This window comes from Rhinolophus hipposideros, assembly GCF_964194185.1.
Source record: "Rhinolophus hipposideros genome assembly, chromosome: 11".
Taxonomy (NCBI): domain Eukaryota; kingdom Metazoa; phylum Chordata; class Mammalia; order Chiroptera; family Rhinolophidae; genus Rhinolophus; species Rhinolophus hipposideros.
In genome coordinates, this window is record NC_138057.1 from 22,779,386 (window position 1) to 22,800,449 (window position 21,064).

At 32.9% G+C, this 21,064-nt stretch overlaps 1 protein-coding gene across 5 annotated transcripts in view; it reads right to left on the minus strand.

Annotated features, from left to right (window-relative positions):
- The window catches only part of CCDC171 (coiled-coil domain containing 171), a 282,585-nt gene that overhangs the window by 97,082 nt on the left and 164,439 nt on the right, over positions 1-21,064 (minus strand). For all 5 annotated transcript variants that reach the window (XM_081067658.1, XM_081067657.1, XM_081067655.1 and 2 more), the window contains 2 exons: positions 4,242-4,387; positions 2,085-2,139 (listed from right to left, as the gene is read on the minus strand). In XM_081067658.1, coding sequence (XP_080923784.1) covers positions 2,085-2,139; positions 4,242-4,387 — 201 coding nt within the window. The remainder of the gene's footprint in view (positions 1-2,084; positions 2,140-4,241; positions 4,388-21,064) is intronic.

Below are 21,064 nucleotides of genomic sequence, written 5' to 3' on the forward strand. Positions count from 1 at the left end.
AGACAAATTCTTCGAAAAACATGAACTACCAAAATTGACTCAAAGAGAAAATCTGAATAGATCAACTTTGCTAAAGAGTTTGGATGTAACCACAACCATTTATTTTCACTGTACTGTGAAAGAGCCTGGACCCTCCTTCTATACTACTCTTGGTTTCTTCAAGACAGGGAAATGCCACTGAAGAGTCCAAGGTGGCCAGAAAAATAAACCTGTGAATTCTGGCATGTCTTCATGCCAACCTTCTTTACCACCAACCTGAGTGCTTCAGAGGAACTCTCTAGCCAGCCACTTCCTTATAATCCATTCATTCTCACCCAAACTTTGTAGAAAATCAGAACTAGCCCAATTAGCCCTTCCTAAATTTTCACTTCAAGTTTAAAAGATATTAGTAATTTAACAACCACTATATAAATAGAAATTTCCAAAAACATAAATTAAAATAATTAACTATTACATTTGAGGGGGGGAAAAGCCATAAAGCAAAAGTAAGTCTACAGGGACTGTAGCCTAATTCTGCAGACATCTTTCTTTCCATATGACACAAAAATGAAAAGATGCAGTGCAACTGAAGAAATGTATGATTATAATTGTCCTGTTGCAATCAGTCTTTATTATATTTAAAATATATATTTTGTCATTCTCATAAGGAAAGGATAAGGCAATGTTTAGATTTCATATTGATGATGTTTTTTCTCTGATCTCAATCAATATTCATTGCTCAAGACAATTGCTATTCAACATTGCTTTTTTTCCTCTAGCTGGAAAGATGAACAAACAGTTGGATTTTAAAGGCAACATTAACTGTATAAAAAGGTGTGCCATATATATGACATAAGTGGTTTTTCCTATCTAAAACACAAAAAATATCTAACCAAAGAGATCTCTTTTCCTACAAATCTAAATTTCAGGTTTCTTGCATACATGAGTTTGATATGCCTATATTTAAACTATACTAATTGACTAAACTTTTTTAAATTGGGAGGGGAAGAAATCATATTTCAAACAAATATTATTTAAAAATAGCACCCAAAATATTAGATTTTTTTTCAAAATGCTTGTTGATATGAAATAATGCTAGTCACTTTTTAAACTGTCTAAAAGAATAGAATACAAAGACCTAGTGTTTCCAAAATGTTATAATGTATTAAATATTAGTTGCTAGTGTTTATTAAATATCTCCTTAAAAAGGTTAGTTTTAAGTTACTTACAAACTATTATATATTAAATATACTAAACTATATACTAAACTATTATATACTATTATATACTATTATATAATAAATTGATTCACAAAATTATTCTAAATATGATTCATTCATAAATTTCATGTCTTACTACATCTGGTATTTATATTTTCAACAAATTGTCAATCAGACAATAACAGAAACATATAAATAGCATTTCTATATTTTTAAATAATGAAATAGTGAACACACCTTTGAACCTGGATTGCCAACAAAATATAGTTAGTTAATACATTAAGTTTTTAGTAAGTTTTTAGTAATATCCTAAAATCCTTATAATGCTACTCATCACTACAAATTAACAGTCAATTTACCATAATTGAATATAACATTATTAAATTTCTACTTTAAAAATATAATTTTTCAAGTTGTAACGTAAATTACAACTTGAAAAACATGACTGCCTAGTTAAGGAAGTGAGTACTGCCAAATACAATCCATTACGTCCCTTTCTATATATAAACATATATAGGATAGTAGGTTTAAGAGTGGTAAGAGGTTAGACAGTGTGGTCAAACATTTTATCATTATGCGATATATAAGAATCTTAATGACCTCTGGTTCGTTCAGCAAAGACCACAAATAATTCAAGTGCAATTATATCAGTTTAGGGAAACCACTATTTTCATACTTTTATCAAGTACCTAAAGCGAATTCTGAAAAAAGTTATGCAACATAGCAGTGTACAATATAAATGTTTCAGTCATTTGAAAGAATCTTTTGATTAATTTATTTTTTAAGGACAAAATGAATTAAAGTGCTTTGTGCTTAATAAAACTAATGACGAGGAGAATGGTATCATAACACAAGTTGAGCAATATTTAAGAAAAATTACAGTACCTTATGAAGCATATTCTCTACTGTTTTCATATGATTAGCAACACACTCTTTGTCTCTAGAAAGAAAAAAAGATTAAGTGTTAGTAAAACCCAAGCCTTACTTCAACTGTTATACATTTTGGTATAAGTCACTATTAATGAAAAATAAGGATTAGTTATCATTACACTCCTTCTAAAAGTATAAAACTTCACTATAGTCACCGGTATATTTCCACATTTACCTCTCAGCTTCAGTAATATTGCCTGCCATAGATTAGAAGAGGAAAACATCTTAAGGACATCTTCAAAGTGAAAAAAAAAAAGAAAGAAAAACAAAATCTGGGTTATACTATTGATTTTAAATGTGCTGAAAAGGCTAAACTTCTATTCTTTTGGTTTCTTTTTCTTTTTAATTTATTGGGGTGACAATTGTTAGTGAAATTACATAGATTTCAGGTGTACAATTCTGTATTACATCATCTATAAATCCCACTGTGTGTTCCCCACCCATGGATGAATCTTGAGAGTATAATGCTAAGCGAAATAAGTCAGACAGAAAAAGCAGGAAAAAAAGCAGAATTCTTTTGGTTTCTAATGAAAAATAATTTTAAAATCTTCATGGTGGAGACATATTATAAATGGCCATACTTAGCAAAATAATATTTTCTTTCTGTATAGTCTTTTTTTGCTATAATAACTGCACACAAACCATCTATGACCTTGACTAAAACTAAGCAAAGTTACTAGTTTCTTCTATTAGTTTTGTATATTAAACTTGACCATAATAATTAAATAAAAGTTTAGATGAAAATGCTGAAGACAAAAATTTAATGGTAAATTATAAACTGAAAACTGTAAGTAATGTATTAGCTCTTCAAATTTCACAAACAAGCCAAATTCCTGAATTAGCAGCAATGTTGTAAAGACGCAATATGAATCTGGGGGTTTTGTCTTGTTTTCCTAAATCTCAGAATTTTCACAGTTATAAGACACTAGAAATGACCTAGGCTTAGCTTCTCATTTGATATGAGGAAACAAGATTGAACAAAGAAAACAAAAAGCTGATTTAGTCTAACTTATATTTTTGAAAAATGACAAATATATATATTTGATATGCTATAGCAATGTTATATAACTTTATAATTTTCAAAAAAATCTACTGGTGGGTGTTTTTGGCATGTGTAAACTGATTTTTTCATTATGTATAAGCAACTTCCCAAGCCCACGGGCAAAGCTGTGCATGTCCTAAGATTGCAGACCCCCCATTCTGTGATTTAGTTTACTACATTCCTATTTCATGATGAGCATTTAACAAGAGTTTGTCTCAAATTTTTTTAAATTAATATATATATTTTTGTAAATACAGGAATTCAGAATTCCAAATTTAGAAAATACTGAGTTTACTAAAATTAGATGGTTCTTTAATCCATAAATAGATTTTCTTTAAGACATACTGTTGTACAAAGGACTGCCTTAAGTTAGTCCATGTAATTTAATGTGGGGAACAAATAAAAATACCCAAGAGAACTGTTCAATTTGAACTTCACGGTGTATGTCAACTTGATTACCTGATAAAAGGAAAAACACTCTCATCACATTTACATAGTTGCACACTCTGAAAACTGTATATGTTTTCTATTTAACATATTAGAATATACAGCTATAAAATTAAATGACTTTTCCATGATCGATGTTTTTATTGCACTTCAAAACATGCTATGATATACATGTTGATTGTACACTAACATTTGTTTATGGAAATATTACTTGCAATATTAGTACATTATAATGCGTGCAGAGCAAAATTTGGAGGGCAGTGGGAACAAGGGGATACTGAATATGTGAGAGAAAAAACTATGCATACCTTTTAAATAGTCTTACATTTCATATTAATGAAAACATGGTTTCAAACATGTAACACTACAACAGAGCCCAAAATACACATAATTAGAGGTTACATAGAAACGTACACTTTTCTGAAGTTTCTCAATAAAATATACATTTAGAATGTTGAGTTAAGAGTTTTCTCTTTTTGAGGATATATCAGAGAATTTCAAAGAGAGACAGCTGTACTTTTGTTTTCTAACACTGTGTTATCCAGGGCTAAAACCCGGAGCATGAAAGTAAGAATTGATCTTTTGTCTGTTTTAAGTGATCTCCCCAAGGTCCAAATGCTCACTTGGCTGCCATGCGGAGAGCACTCTCTGCATCATGGATGTTCTCCTCCAGTCGACGCTTGTCCTGCTCCAGCTGGGTAAGATGTCTATTGAGCTGACGCAGAGATTGATCTTTTCTTCTCAGCTCCATCTTTGCCTCGGAGAGACTCTGCAAGCAGACAGAAGACAGAGTTACTTGTCAGCCCTGATAATTAACTTCAATTTATGCCATAGGCTATTAAACAAAGAAGGATACAGACTGACTGAGAAGTAGAGTTGGGTCATTACACATCAAGGTTTAACAAATTTTCTGCAAAAATTTTACATACTTACTAATTAGAAATGATAGAACTGATAAGATTTTGAAAAACGTTTAGCTACAAAACACAACTCTATTTTACTGTTTAAAATACTGCAAGACAAAAACATTTTATTCTTAATAAAAGTATCAGGTTATAAAAACCTCCAGGTGCATTTTCTTTTAATGATGAAAAGAATAAAGATTTCAGGGGGGAGCCAGGGGGAAGCACATGTAATTTAGAATTATTTAAAACCAGAACTAGCACACACTCAAAGTGTGTATAGGATTGAAAGCGGATTACGATACCTAGTAGAGAACAGGGAACTCAAGATTCAAAAATACCACTACTGTCATCACAAATATATCTATAATAGTTCCTATAGACGTGTCAATGGACAAACTGGACTCCAAAATAAAATTCACTTCCCATAAATAACTCATGTCAAGAATAGCAACACAACATGATCAACATGTTTCAACAGGGAAAGGCATAAATAATACTTGCATTTGGAATTATTTATATTCCACAAATATTTTTCAAGTCACAAAAGTATGAAATCTGTTGATTGATATTTGCTGTTTGCTTTCATCTGAAATATTCACTTAGCATAAAAATTTCAAGGGGCAAGTATACAACTTAATCTTGGAACTTTAGGGCTAGTCTTAGCATCAGAAACTCTCAATTTAAAAAATTTTCTAGACCTCATTTAAAATTCCAGGATGTAAAATAGTATAGTGATCAGAGTATCGCTTAGCAATAAAAACCTGCTCATTCCTTTGCCTATGAAATTTCTAGAATATAAGCTTATCAAACAGTTTTTCATTTAAATTTGTTGGACAGTGAGCTGAATAATTGATTGCATATATATACAATATATTTTTCTTGTTGCTCAGAGGTTAGCCACACATTAATGTCCACAACTATGCTCCAAATATCTAGTAGAGAATAATCAAAATGTGATCATTTCATTTGTAAAACTCTTCTGATAGTATTCGTTTAATACATTCACAATAGGTAGTATAAGAAACTCAACCTGCCTACATGGAGCTAAAACAATTCACTCTAAGTGTTAGTGAATTGAAAGCAATCATCAATCAAATCAGGTATTTTTAAAACGTTTAGTTTTTAAATTCAGTATTTCACGTTTAAAACAGTCGAGTTGTTATCATAGAAATATAAGTCAAAAAAATAAAAATAAGCGAACTGAACTGTGATTACTTATTAGGTATCATATTTCATTTTAAATCTTTAGTTTAACAGGCCTTTAAGAACATCCCACTATGGAAATAGTCACTGATTCAAGCCAACTTCAACAAGACAGCAAAAATTTTAGAAGCCGTAGTAAACCTACCGATTTTGTCCCAATGTTAAGATATTTAAACGCATTGAAGATTCATGAGATTTCTTCATTTAAAAAAATAAAACCCGTATTTGAGTCTTTTTTATTTATTTATTTATTGGGGTGACAATTGTTAATGAAATTACATAATTTCAGGTGTACAATTCCGTATTACATCATCAATAAATCCCATTGTGTGTTCACCACCCAGAGTCAGTTCTCCTTCCATCACCATATATTTGATCCCCCTTACCCTCATCTCCCTCCCCCCGCCCCCTTTACCCTCTGGTAACCACTAAACTATTGTCTGTGTCTATGAGTTCTTGTTTCTCATTTGTTTGTCTTGTTTTTGGTTTATATACCACATATCAGTGAAGTCACAGGGTTCTCTGCTTTTTCTGTCTGACTTATTTCGCTTAGCATTATATTCTCAAGATCCATCCATGTTGTCACAAATGTTCCTATATCATCTTTCCTTAACGCTGAATAGTATTCCATTGTGTATATATACCACAACTTCTTTATCCATTCATCTATTGAAGGACATTTTGGTTGTTTCCATGTCTTGGCCACCGTAAACAAAGCTGCAATGAACATTGGAGCACACGTGTCTTTATGTATAAATGATTTCAGATTCTTTGGGTAGATACCCAGGAGAGGGATTGCTGGGTCATATGGTAATTCTATTCGTAATTTTTTGAGGAACCTCCACACTGCCTTCCATAGCGGCTGCACCAGTCTGCATTCCCACCAACAGTGTGTGAGGGTTCCTTTTTCTCCACAGCCTCTCCAACACTTGTTGCTAGTTGTCTTGTTGATGATAGCCATTCTGACTGGGGTGAGGTGATATCTCATTGTGGTTTTTATTTGCATTTCTCTGATGATTAGTGATGTTGAGCATTTTTTCATATGTCTATTTGCCATTTGTAAGTCCTCTTTAGAGAAATGTCTCTTCAGGTCCTCCGCCCATTTTTCAATTGGGTTGTTTGTTTTTTTGTTGTTGAGTTTCATGAGTTCCTTGTATATTTTGGATATTAGACCCTTATCGGAGGAACTGTTTGCAAAAATCTTCTCCCATTCAGTCGGTTGCCTCTTTATTTTGTCGATGGTTTCTTTTGCTGTGCAGAAACTTTTAAGTTTCATATAGTCCCATTTGTTTATTTTAGCTTTTACTTCCATTGCCTTTGGAGTCAAATTCATAAAGAGTCTTTTTAAAGCCAGTGTTTCTACATGTCTTATTAGGGAGACCATTTCATGGATGGTGTAGATGCTTGACCACTGCATGTACACCTGAAGCTGAATAATACTGTATGTCAAATAATTTAATATATATAGTCATGGGATATGGAGTACAGCATAGGGAATAGAGTCAATGGAATTGTAATAGATATATACGATGCCAGAGGGGCAATAGATTGGGAGAGGGGAATTACCACTATGTGAGGGGTGAAATGTCTAGCTATTACATTGTTTGGTTCACCTGAAACTAATAAAAAACAAAGAGAGACAGAAAAAATTTAAAAGAACAAAGGCTAAACCAAAAAAAAAAAAAGCCAGTGTTTCTGATTATCTTTCAGATAATAAAAAATGCTATTCTCTACCTATAAAGATAAAACAAATGACCCACAACCAGTTACACATAAAGCTTGAATTCCTTTTCCAACAGAAATGACAGATTTGTGTCAATCCATTTAAAGTCTCTTGCTCAGTAATTCTTATGACTAGAGGTGTATTTTTGTGAGGGGTAGTCAAGATATCATCTCTCTAGCCTTGTACAGATGCTGGTCCAATGTGAACTAACCCATGACCTTGGGATCACTATAAAAATCACACCTGACTTTTCAGCAATCCTGTGATATCCTTTCAAAGAAGATAGAATGCATAAAATTAAGATTTCTACTATGTCTAAATCTTCTTTCATTTTCATCTTTCAAGGGCAGTGGCAGGAAGTCACCAAACTCTCCTAAAGCTTGCACCATTTCAGAGGCATAGCTAAATAGCCTATTCCGAGACCGAAATTACAGAAAATAAACAAAAAGTGGTATAGACAAAGTGATGTAGATCATACTTTCTTAGTGTGAAAATTAAGAGATAATACAGTTTTCTTTTTTAAAAAATCATAGTTATATAACTTATAGACAGAGAATTCTCATTTTAAAGAGTTGAGGGACATAACAATAGAATCTACACACATCAATGGGCCCAGGAAGATGTACAAAAAGCAATCAAGATATAAAACTGATTCAATAATGTCTTTTCCCTAATATTCACCTCGTTAGTTTATACTGACAAAAGTACCTTTAAAAATTCTAACACTGAGCTTTCAAGAAAGAAAAATATATTTACATATATGTGCATATATGTATCACACAGGTGTACCTGTATCATACATAATATGTACTATATATAAAATTTTAAGTTCAGCTTTTCTTTTCTCCTGTTCAGATTTGTCTAATTAAAACTCATGATAAACTTTATGGACTGTAATATTTCCAACGGAATGACGGAAACCAAGAGGGTGTGCCTCCAGGCAGCAAGGCAACAATGATAAGCAGCAGGTTAGCCACTAATTTCTCAACCAGGGTAGATTGTGAAAGTGTGATATTCTGATATCCAAGAAACTGTTCAGGAGAGAATAGGATAAATCAAGTTTAATAACTCTGCTCCTAATTGTTCCCCCAATGCTCAACTCTAATTACTTGGAGAACTCTCCTGACTGTCACCTGATATTAAGTTGTTGGAGGCTGAGCCTGGAACAGCGAGATAATCAATAAACATTTAGTGGGGAGAAGAATGAAGATCCTGTTAAGCAGTGGGAACCTGCAGCACCCAAAGCCCTTCTGCTCATGAGAAAACCTATGGGACAGCCATAGTGATTGCAAAGCAATAATCCAAAGCACTGTTTTTAGGCCTTGAGGCCTTTAGGCAACAGTACATTTGAGGAAAAAAGGTTAACACGGTCACCCTAATTACAGCCCACTTTCACATACTTCATATATAAGCGAAGACAAGCCAATTAGGTAGAAAGGAAGATAAGGGAAGTTTTATTTGTATACTAATTAAACCCCTGATGAAATTAAAGGAAAAACATACAGCTCTGTAATTGTGTCTGAGAAAGGTCACTTCAGGTTCAGTTATCAAAACAGCACAGCCTTGAGATATTTCACTTAATCCACAATACAGCCCTCATTTTGTACTCTGGTCTTAATATTTACCAAAAAAAAAAAAAAATTCAAAGCCTGATACTGCATTTATCTTTAAACTGTGTGGTGAACAATTTTAACTGTAAGAAAGTTAATGCTAAATATGATAACAAGAGTTTTTAAAGAGACAAAGAAATAGTTCAGCTACACAAGAACCAATGCCACAATATTATTTATCAAAGATTCTGAGTTTTCACGTTAAACCCAAAAGGTTGCAAAGCAAATTTTTAGAACAAAATCCCAAACTATTTCAAAAGCTATTCTGCAATATATTTATTGTATCTAATTTTATTTCATTTTATTTTTTTGTGTGTGTGTAAAAATATTCAGAAGAGCTTTATTTTTAATAGCTAAGAAGTGGAAGCAAGCCAAATGATGACCAACAGGAGAATGACATACTTATACGTGAATATATTGTATCTAATTTTAGGTACCGATATTATTGCTCACCTTCATGTACACTTCTCAGAGTCCAAGAAAAAAAACAACTATTCTTATAAGAAGATATTTTTATATCTGACTGTTTGCCTAAGATGGTCATGAAAAGCTATTTACGACTAATGAAAGCTGGCAGGAAAAGTGTGGAACCAAGGAAATACAGTCATGTGTCGCTTAACGACAGAGATTCGTTCAGAGAAATGTGTTGTTAGGCAATTTCATTGTTGTGCAAACATCATACACAAACCTGGATGGTACAACAGCCTACGACACACCTAGGCTGTAGGGTACAGCCTATTGCTCCTAGGCTACAAGCCTGTATGGCACGGATAGAATACTGTAGGTAATCGCAACACATCTGAACACATTATGCATCTGAACACAGAAAAAGTACAGTAAAAATACAATATAAAAGATTAAAAAATGGTACACCTGTATAGGGCACTTACCCTGAATGGAGCTTGCAGGACTGGAGTTGCTCTGGGTGAGTCAGTGAGTGAGGGTGAGTGACTGTGAAGACCTAGGACATGACTGTCCACTAATGTAGACGTTATACACACTGCACATTTAGTTAGGCTCCACTAAATCTCTAAAACAATGTGAGATTAAATCAAGCACAAGAGAAGACGATGCAATCAAGAGACTCAGTGAACACTAAATGTATGAGGCCACTGATAGCGCAATACAGCATACTATTAACAGCGAACTTTTTTTATAAGTAGAAAAAATAATGATCAAAAGCATAATATAGTATGTATAGTAAATACATAAACCAGTAAGAGAGTTGTTTATTATCATTATCAAGTATTATGTACTTTACACAATTATATGTGCTATACTTTTATACAACCCACAACACAGTAGGTTTGTTTATACCAGCATCGTGGCAAACACATGAGTAATATGTTATGCTACATCATGACGGGTATAACATCACTAGGTGACAGGAATTTTTCAGCTCCATTATAATCTCATGGGACCACCATCATAAATGAGATCCGGCGTTGACTGAAACATCGCATGACTGTAGTGAAGTATAGGGAAAGCTTAGAGACAGAACACATGGTAGATGTGAATGTCTAAGGACCCACATATTACATTTTTAAGTGTCCTTTTTCTGACCTATAGTTTCCGAAGTTCGATAATAAACATGTATTACTATTGAACAAGAACACAAATTATTTTTAAGTCACACATAATTTCATAATGTTAGAGATGTGCACATAATGTTAGAGATGATTCACAGAGTTGTGCAACACCATCGTGGGAGATCTTTTCTGAAGAGTTCTTTTTTTAAAAAAAGCAAAACTTAACAAAACATGGCTACCTCAATATAGTATGTCTCATTTCAGCAAACTCTAATGTTAAACTATATATATAAAGTTTATAACTTTGGTAATAGTTTCAAAAATACAAAATTTATAACATGAATTCCCTGAATCAGAATACTTGATTAATAAATGCAGTATAGTACAAGAGTAAAAGTTACCTGAAAACTGTGTTACAACTCTCCAATAAATATTGCTGGATGTCAAGGGAACCATCCAACAGAGTTCTTTCTCATAAGGGTACAGTGCATCGGTGCTTTAGACCATTAGGCCAGCTAGGAAGACCGAGCCCCAGGGGATATCGCTTTTATAGATTTTCTTTTGTCTACTGGGAAATATCTATGGATCCACATTCCTACCAACTAAAAGCTAATGGCTTGTTCAATTTGGTATAAAAGTTAGTCATACAAAATGAAAGGCAAGACAACACACGCTATAAAGAACTAAGCTACATTTCCTAGGTCAAGGGAAAAAACATCTCTAACATTTTTTTTTTTTAATTTAGTGCTGTCTGACTACATGTTTTGAATTAACATTCCTAGATTGTGATTAATTGGGTGAAACATCTCAGGGTACTAAAACTAATGTTGGAAAAGGAAATCACACTGTCTTTAGCCCTACTATTATAATGTGACAACCAAAAATGATACTAATCAAGAATTGAGTAGCTGCTGGGTGTGTTATACTATGCAGATTGCCACAGAAAGTATAAAGATAAAATGACATAGCCACCAAGTTTACAATTGGGTGCACAAGTTAGGGAAGAAACTACAGAGTAAAACAGTTTACAATAAACCTTGAAAATCTGTGAGATAAGCAACTGGAGAATTTACAATAAATATACAATAGAAAAAGATGCTGGTATATGGTAACATTAACATAGGAATAGATTTTAGTCTTGGTATTTTATATTTTATACAGATAATTTGAATTAAAAGTTCAGCAATTTTAAGTTATCTTCCTTAGGAACCCTATCTTTTATTATTTTCTAATAATAATCTTATGCAGAACGTAGGTGACATATATACTGAAGCTGAAGGTCAAATAGCTTACCCACATTTGGGGTTGAATAAATAAATGACAATCCTAGTTAGAACTCACATGTCCGGTAAGACAACAGATGTGGAAGTGTCCTATGAACTATAAGAGGCCACATGAATTTGCCATATGAAGGGATACATAATTATTGCAATACTTACACTTCTACCTATAGTGTCATTGCATAGTCTTCTTTAAATCCCCACCTATACAAAGCCAATTATGTTTCCATATTTTTTCACATCATGTATCAACACACATAAACATAATTTTTTTACATAACTACTTCTATCATTCTTGAAAAAGATAAAAGGAAATAAACTAAAACAAGGCTAAAAAGTTTTTATAAGTGGGCCTTATGGTAGGTGATTATCAATAAATGGTGCAAATGAGCAAGGAAAATTCACCTTTAAAATTTCAAAGTATACTGTAAGATTTTGTCGTATAATGCTTTATGCATATTGGTGTCATATTCTCACATATTCCTTTGAAAATGCCCTACTAGGAGCTGGCCTGGTGGCTCAGGCGTTTGGAGCTCTGTGCTCCTAACTCCGAAGGCTGCCGGTTCGATTCCCACATGGGCCAGTGGGCTCTTAACCACAAGGCTGCTGGTTTGACTCCCGCAAGGGATGGTGGGCTGCGCCGCCGGCAACTGGACCTGGAGCTGAGCTGCGCCCCCCACAACTAAGACTGAAAGGACAACAACTAGAAGCTGAACGGCACCCTCCACAACAAAGATTGAAGGGACAACAACTTGACTTGGAAAAAAAGTCCTGGAAGTACACACTGTTCCCCAATAAAGTCCTGCTCCCCCTCCTCAATAAAATCTTTTTAAAAAAAGAAGAAGAAAATGCTCTCCTAAATTCCATCAATACAAAAGGAAAAAGTTAATCCTCCCCAGTAAACTAACTGAGAGTGACCTCTAGTAAAATACAAGTCAAAGAAAAGGAACCTCATGTAAGTGCTCCAAACACACTGAATACTATTTGTTCTAAGGCTCACATATACACTACAAGACTCTGGTAGAATTAAAGTGTTAGATAATAATGAGGTAAAGTGAGAGAAATAGTCAAAACACATTTTAAATTTAAAAAAAAAGAAGGGTAATAAAGAGAATCATGAGGGCCCTCTCAACTAGAAAATACATCCAGGAATACACAGAGTAGGCAAGTGGTGTCGTTAGATTTATTGTGACACATGGCATGTAAGCAGTAATGCAGTACTAATGATTTCTCAGTATAAAACAAACTGCATTTAACTGTCCTACAGACCTTACGAGACAGAAACTAGCTGCAGGTAACAAACATCATGATGCTGCTATAATAAAAGAAGCTCATATCTGACCCTAAGCTCTCTCAGTGAATACCTAAAAATACAAGGGGATAGAATACACAGAGATTTTTCTGTTGGGCCTTATCAGCTACGGACTACTCAGCAGGTTCCAAAACCTTCACTCACTTGACAGTCCTAGCTATGTGGAGGACCAAAAAGTGGCTGAATTCCCTGGCAATAATTTAAATGAGTCAAACTATAAATTAGGTTGTATAAATATATTCAGAATTAATTTTAAAATCATTTGAGAACTACCTAAAACAATTATCTAAGAAGAATTTGAAAAAAATATGAATAATTTATAAAGGGCTTCATATAGTTGGGTTCTTGACATTTAAAAAAAAAGAAATTATTGTTGGAAGAATTTTTCAACTTCAAGAATTCTTTTTGTGATGTAGCTGAATAATAGGGTAGATAACCCTATACGATAATTAAAACACCCTCACATTAATAATTTCATGGCACTACAGAATTTAAATGAGTATCTTGAATATGCTGCATTTTAAATAATATTAATAACTGTAAATCAAGTATTAGCTAAGTAAAAATCGATAATTTAAGAGAATCTGAAGATCAAATTTAAACTAGAAAAATAAACTTAGGTCCTTTTAGACTTAAATGTAAATAAAACAAAGCCTGAGTTTTTTTCTTAAAAGTTTATTCATTGGATAAACTTTTGTGTATTAAGTGTTTTACCACTGATTTCTATCGCAATTTTAGAGGGATACGTATGGAGGAAAAAGCTCTGAACAGCAAACATTTACTAACTTTCACTATCTGGGGCATTTCATCTTTGTAATGAAGGCAATAGGCCTGTTCTTAAACAACACCTATCATATTTTAAGTGCTCAAGAAATGTTTGCTATTATAACTTATCTCCCCCAAATCCTGGGTAGAGACGCGGGGGAAATAGCTTGAGAGACAACCTAACCATATCATCGTCATCATACAAGCATTTTATAGATACATAACTCACTTGATTATTCGTAGTCCAGTGAGGTAAATCACATCGTCATCCCTATTTCACATACAAGGAAACTAAAAATCAGAGTAGTGGTGGTCCCAAGGTCATGTAACTAACTACAAAATGGGTTTATGCCAAAATGTGAGGCCAAGTCTTCTAAAGCAAATCCCTTATTCTTTATCCTATATCACAATGATATTAGTAACCATCTCGCCAGATTTTCCATAAAATCCACTGACTGGGAAATGCCCATGGAAACATAAAACCTGTACGAATATTTTACCTAATTATCAAGTTCTTAGTAAAATCAGTAAGGCATTTCAAGCTATTTAGATCTCTGCTTTCTACTTATATTGAAATAAACTCCAACAAGGACTTTCGTGTAATGTAATAACATACTTTCAACATCAAAAAACAAAGCACGCACAATTCAAGAATCCCTGTGTGAAGGTAGGATGAGTCATCATTTATTAAATGTACTAATGAAACAAAAAATAAATATTTGCAAAGTAGGATGAATTATACAGCAATCCATTGCAAGTACAGAATTTTATATAATTCAAGACCATATTGGGTTGCTGCTTTTTTTCAGCCTTTCAAAAGCAATGGAGTTCTCTGTGTCTCTTTCCTTTATAAGTTAGCAACAATAGCACTGAACTTTCCCTGCAGATCTTGAAATTAGGCTGCCTAGTATAACCTCAACTTTTTAAATATTTATTACAAGATTTCTACACTATTATAACAGAATATCAAGCTCTCTAATATCAGCACTTGTAGCTAAATGTAAGGAAATCTTAGCTACTGTGTGAAAAGCCACCTAAGTGCCTAATTTAATCTAAATATGCCAACCTTAAAGAACAGACACTATACAGACTATATTATAGTGCAAAGTAACAGAAGAATTAGTAATTAGAACTGAAATTTGTTAATCAAAGATGTGAAAGCAGAGTTGCATTTGACTTAAAAGAATTCCATTATACTTACTCTGAAGGGGATAAGGGAGAGGAGATGGGAGCAAAAAGAGGGAATTGGAAGCGATCAACAATTCAAATACAGTAGTTCTGGTGCCACTCCAAGAAACATTTATGTGCAGCATGCCTGTAATAGGTGACAGAAACAAAGCAAACAGCAACTACAACAAAACCTGCTGTTTCACTTGGTTGCCCTCACTTCCCATGTAACCGTGTGACTGCATATATTCTAACAAGAAGGTAAAAGTAAGGAGGTAAAAAAAAAAAATAAAAATGTTTTTTCATTCAACTTGGCCCCTGAATGAAATCAGCTTCTTCATTGCCCAACTAAAGAAATGGCACCATATTCCAATATGGAAGAAAATCTGGCTGCTTTGGATTTGTTTAGAATGTCATCTCTAATTTAGCACACCTCCAAGGGACTTTTTAGAGGCATAAAAACAAATATAAACAGTTTATTGAAGTGGGTAGAGTGAAAGGGGTTAAAACAAAAATGGCTTAATTATTTTTCCACTAGTAAGTTCAACTATCCCCCGTTAGAGTTCCCTAAGGGATTCCTAAGGATACTTCTGACTATACAAGATTTTGGCCTTATACGCTTGCTGATTCTAAAACTTAACCTCAACATAGGATGTGAGTTTACTGCATTTATTTGTTCATTCAACATACATTTATTATATGCCTATCCATGCCAAAGCTATAAATAATATAACTGGCACTTCCTAAATACTTATTTTAGGTCAGACATTAACACAATTAGTCTTCATAACAACTCTGAGGTAAGTAATACTATTATTCCCATTTTACAAATGAGGAAACTGAGGCACAGAGTTCAAGCAACTTGACCAAGGTGACATACAGTCAGTTCTAAATCAGGCAGTCTGACATGTAAGTAAATACAAAAAATAAACTGCTCTCAGAAATGACTTCCTATCTGGAAAGATAGAAAAAGGTTTAAAAAGCAGCTAGTATTAAAACTAAATGGTCAGTATCGTGAAGAGCAATCTCAGCGCAATACAATGACATCTTCAGAGAAGTACTGGTGAGCTACGGATAAAGGCCAGGTGCTACTGAAAACGGCAGGAAAAGGACTAGAAAATTATATATGGGCCATATGTGGTCAGAAAACTAGGCTTTTTTTAATCTTGTAAATGATGTTTGTACAGAACTCCAGGAAGAGTAGCACCAAGATATCTTGGGGGGAACACATGAATTAGTGGACTCCCAACCTTTCCCCTTCTTTCAATCAGAACTTGCTTTAATGTTTTCAATGAGCTTTTGTACACAATTTTGTTCAAAGAATAGCTCTATGGCTGAGTACTTGCCAACTATTGTCACAGAAAGCCACTGAAAGCTGCTGAAGGATTCACAGCCGTGGAGCAACATTCTCTGATCTCTGTCTCAGGGATCATTTATAAAAAACTATAGCTACCAAATTAGAATAAATACAAGAGATCACTCTGGTCATACTGCGACCGCTCATTTACATCTTCAGTTGGACTCTAACGAAGGTTTAATAAGATTTCACCTTTGAATATAAAGATTCAGTGATATACTAGATTCAAAGGAATTTTAAAAAGAACTGGCTTGTAACAGATAGTTTTCCTTAGTATGCTAAAGAGTATTATATCAAATTTGCTTTTACATTGCTCAAGCATAGAGTATATATTAAATATTTATTTCATATAAATGCAGCATCCTAGCCATATTATTTCTATTTCTACTAATAACTCTATGAATTCCTACAAATTATTTGAATAATATGACAAAGAACCATAAATTCTGAGTCAAAGCAGAAATATATGATGAAAAGAATATACTATTTTAAGAGCACCAAAAAACATGATTAACAATTAAATTTAGCTATTGTTTTCTAAGGAGAACTACAATTTGGCCTATAAATTTTTCTTTACATTTTATTATACCAATAGCAAAATGGTTATTCCATTGGTTATTTTGAAGAAAAAAAAGGTGATCAAAAAGTTACCACTAGCAATAACCATTAAGTGAAGTTTCTAAATAACTAAATGAGTTATGTGGTAGCTGAACCATAAAAGTTATTTTTAACATATCTAACAGAAATTAGAGCTTTTAATTCCTCTTAACGCCTATTACATAAAAAGAGACTGAAGCTGAGTAACATAGAGGATGTTAAAGATGAAGGTTCACATCTAAAATAACCACAGTTTCAGCAACAGTTAGCAAATTCAAACAAAGAATTAGAAAAGAGCAGAAAGATGGACCCAAACCTCAGTGTAATTTCTTGAGAAACCGTGCGTAGAAAAACTTTTGTCAGTGTTTGGGTAGTAACAGTTGAAAAAATATTTTTTTCCTGGGTAAGTAACAATATAACAAACCATTATTTTACAGCTTTGCTTCAAATGGAATTTTCCTGTATGAGGAAGTGTGTGTGTGTGTGTGTGTGTGTGTGTGTGTGTACGTGCGTGCACGCGCGTGTGTGTACACATGTATATATACATACTCAATAAATAGTACCATTTTGATTATAAAGAGCTTCCCATAAAATTAGTATGGTTTACATTTCTGATACCTATGTAAGCAACCCATTCACCTGAAGAAAAAAAACACAGCTGGTCTAGCCTTCTAAATGAGCGACATCTCCATCTAGTGGTAACTCCTTGAAATGGCAGGCATATGGCTTCTGGAGCCTAGAAAATGCTTTACGGAATGGAATGTGGTTAAGTATTCTAGAACACTCAAGTTTATTTGGAGAAAAACGGCATAATACACTGAATAATATTTTTCTTTTTATACTAAGAAAAACTCTACAACAAGAGAGAAAAGTGCCAGCTAGACATATGCCTCCCTGTTTTCAACCCTCCAAACAAACTAGGGGTAAAAGCTACAGATTTAGTTAAAATGTAAAGTTATACCAAATCCAGTCAACATGGCTAACTAGAAAACAGATCATTCATCTATCCTGCATTTTAGAGAGTAAAAACAAAATTAGTTATTGTAGTGGATTCCATTTGTTCCACCTCACTAAGGAGAAAGTATGCTCTCCAGTCCCACTGATACCGTGTTTCCCCGAAAATAAGAGCAAAAATATTAATTTTTGCTCCAAAAGATGCATTAGAGCTGATGGTCCGGCTAGGTCTTATTTTCAGGAAAACACAGTATCTGTCTTGACAATGTAATTGGTAGTACCTGTTCTGGAAAGAGGATTATATATTCCCATCCTGTCAGATCTGGAAGTACCCAAGTTATTTTCTTTGGCCAATTAAATGTGAGCAGAAGTAAAATAATGTCACTTTCTAGCAGACACAAGACAAGTAATGTTCTATACAGAGACCATTCCCATGAAACTGGCAGTGTCCAAGGCAGGGGCTACTTTATCAGCCATATTCAAAGGGTGAGGAACTATCTAGCAGAAGCAGAGCATTTCCCTGATGGGAATGTATAACGTGTGAGAAGGCACTTGTAATGTCACTGAAGTGGAGTCATTTGTTACTACAACATTACATAGGGTATCCTGACTGATACAGTTCTATCCTACATATGGCAATATACTCCAGAATTTATATAACTATGAAATCATCAATGGGTACTTTACAAATTCAGTTTCTAGCTTGATTTAATATTGGATCATCAGTAGAAGAAATGAACTTAAATGACTATTAAAAACCACAGAAAATCATTTGATTATTAGTCAGTATAAAGATATGATAAAAACATATCACTATCTTACAGAAAAAATATTGAATTTTCACATTACAAATTAAAATAAATTTATCTGTACTGCTATAATTCATAAAAATCATTTTCTTCCAAAAACTTTCCTAACTTGTATTTAGTGTATGTATGTTTGAATTTAATATTTTCCACTCTAAAGATCTAATGATAGAAAATGTCTAAACAATTCCTTTGTTCTTTTTCTTTTCCTTCTTAAAAATAAATTATATTCATTGACACTTTAAAATGGCCATGATATATTTCTAAGTTTTAAAAAGGGATACTATAAAATCGTAAAACATGATACCATATCCTTAATGGGTATATGATACACCCTTTACTAATATGAATGTAAATATATAAACGTATACATTTAAAATTTTGGAAGTATACACCAAAATGGCAAAAATAATTTTTTCTTATTAGTATTTTTCCATTTTTTTCAACAGAATATATATAAACTTTATGGAATATATATAAACTTTATGGAAACTTTATGGAACCAAAAAAATGCAATTGACACAATTTTCATCAGATCAACTTTCATCACAAAATCTTAATTTAAATTTATATAAAATATATCATAACAGTAACTGAAACTGTTAAATATGCTCTACTAAACAAGAATAGGAAATTAATTAGTTACATAACCTTATATCAAGTGATGAATATATATATATATATTTACATTTTACACACACATATATATAAATGCATTTTACACACACACACACACACACACACACACACACATATATATATATGTATATATATATGTGTGTGTGTGTAAAATGCATTTAATCACCATCATTTATCAAACTCCTTGGGAAAAAAAGTTTCAATTATTTGTTTCCTTTCCAGACAATAAGCAGTGAGGGCCTTAGTATTAATATTTCTTATGCTAATAGTCACATCTAATTACATATCCAACTGATTAAGGGGATTATGACAAATCCTCTCCATAGTTAAAGTTGCCTCTTTTTAAGACTTTTCACCATGACATAGTATAGAAGCCCTAAACCTACATTCTTTACAGACAAATGGTTTTCTAAATTCCACAAGGACTCTATGTCTGTTCTGTGTCACAGGACTCAGATCAGAAAAACAGATGAATTCTATTTCTATCACAGAAGCCCTCTTGATGATTTTGGCCTGCTTTGATACTCTGATTTTACTCCTGAAATAAGATAAAAGCACTATAAAGGTGTTTCCTGTTTCATCCATCACAGCGATTTTTCTTGTTGGTACCCTTAACAGTAATCTTTGTACAGTACATATACCTCCCTAAATACATTTTAGAATTGAGCCAGGTTTTTGCCATCAGAAAACAAAACTAACAAATATGTTTTACCCTTTACAGTGTCTGGCAATTCTAATTTTATAGCGGTTAATACTACCTTAGTTTTGTAAATTAAAACATAGTAAATACTTACCAGCATTCCATAAGATCAAAGCACTAGAAAGTCATTCATTAGATAACTTTTTAATTGTGAAAATACTAAAATACAATCCAATTTTTCAAGATTAATAAACACTGGTGTTTTCTGAAATAGCATTAAGTTAGTGATGTAACAGTGAAATATAACTAAACTTCGAAATAAAACTTAAACATGTTAAACATTTCCTATAAATAGAATGGTTTAATGATTTAGCCCTACATAGGAGTAAAATTACCTCTAAAATGATTTAAACATCACCACTATATCGTGTCAGAAATATAAACCTATAATGAGGTAATTACCTCCAAAGTCTGAGACATTTGTATTTATGCTCATTCCAGTACAAATGTAATATTCTAACGTTGGTTACTAAAATTGTTCACAGTTAATAATTCTGAAATAAAAACCATCACATCTCAGAAACTTTAATGAAAACTAAAACACATTCAGAGAGTAAATAAATTTTGATTAGCCCTTTATGTTATAATGTACTATTTACTAAATTAAAAATGGACCCATTGAAACAACAAATGGAAGTATTTTCATAGTTAACCATGGACTATTTGTAATTAAAGTATACAATTTTGGTCATTGTTATCGTGCATTCAAAGGAAACAATTTTTCGACTAGAGAAAAGTCTTACTATTAACATTATCATCATCAATAAACACCTTCAGTTCCTTGTTCCACGAATTACTAGCTCTACGACCTGGGGCTAAATTCTCTGTGCTTTGCTTTCCTTATCTGCAAATTATGGATAGTAATATTTATCTTAAAAATTATTTTAAAGATTAGATGA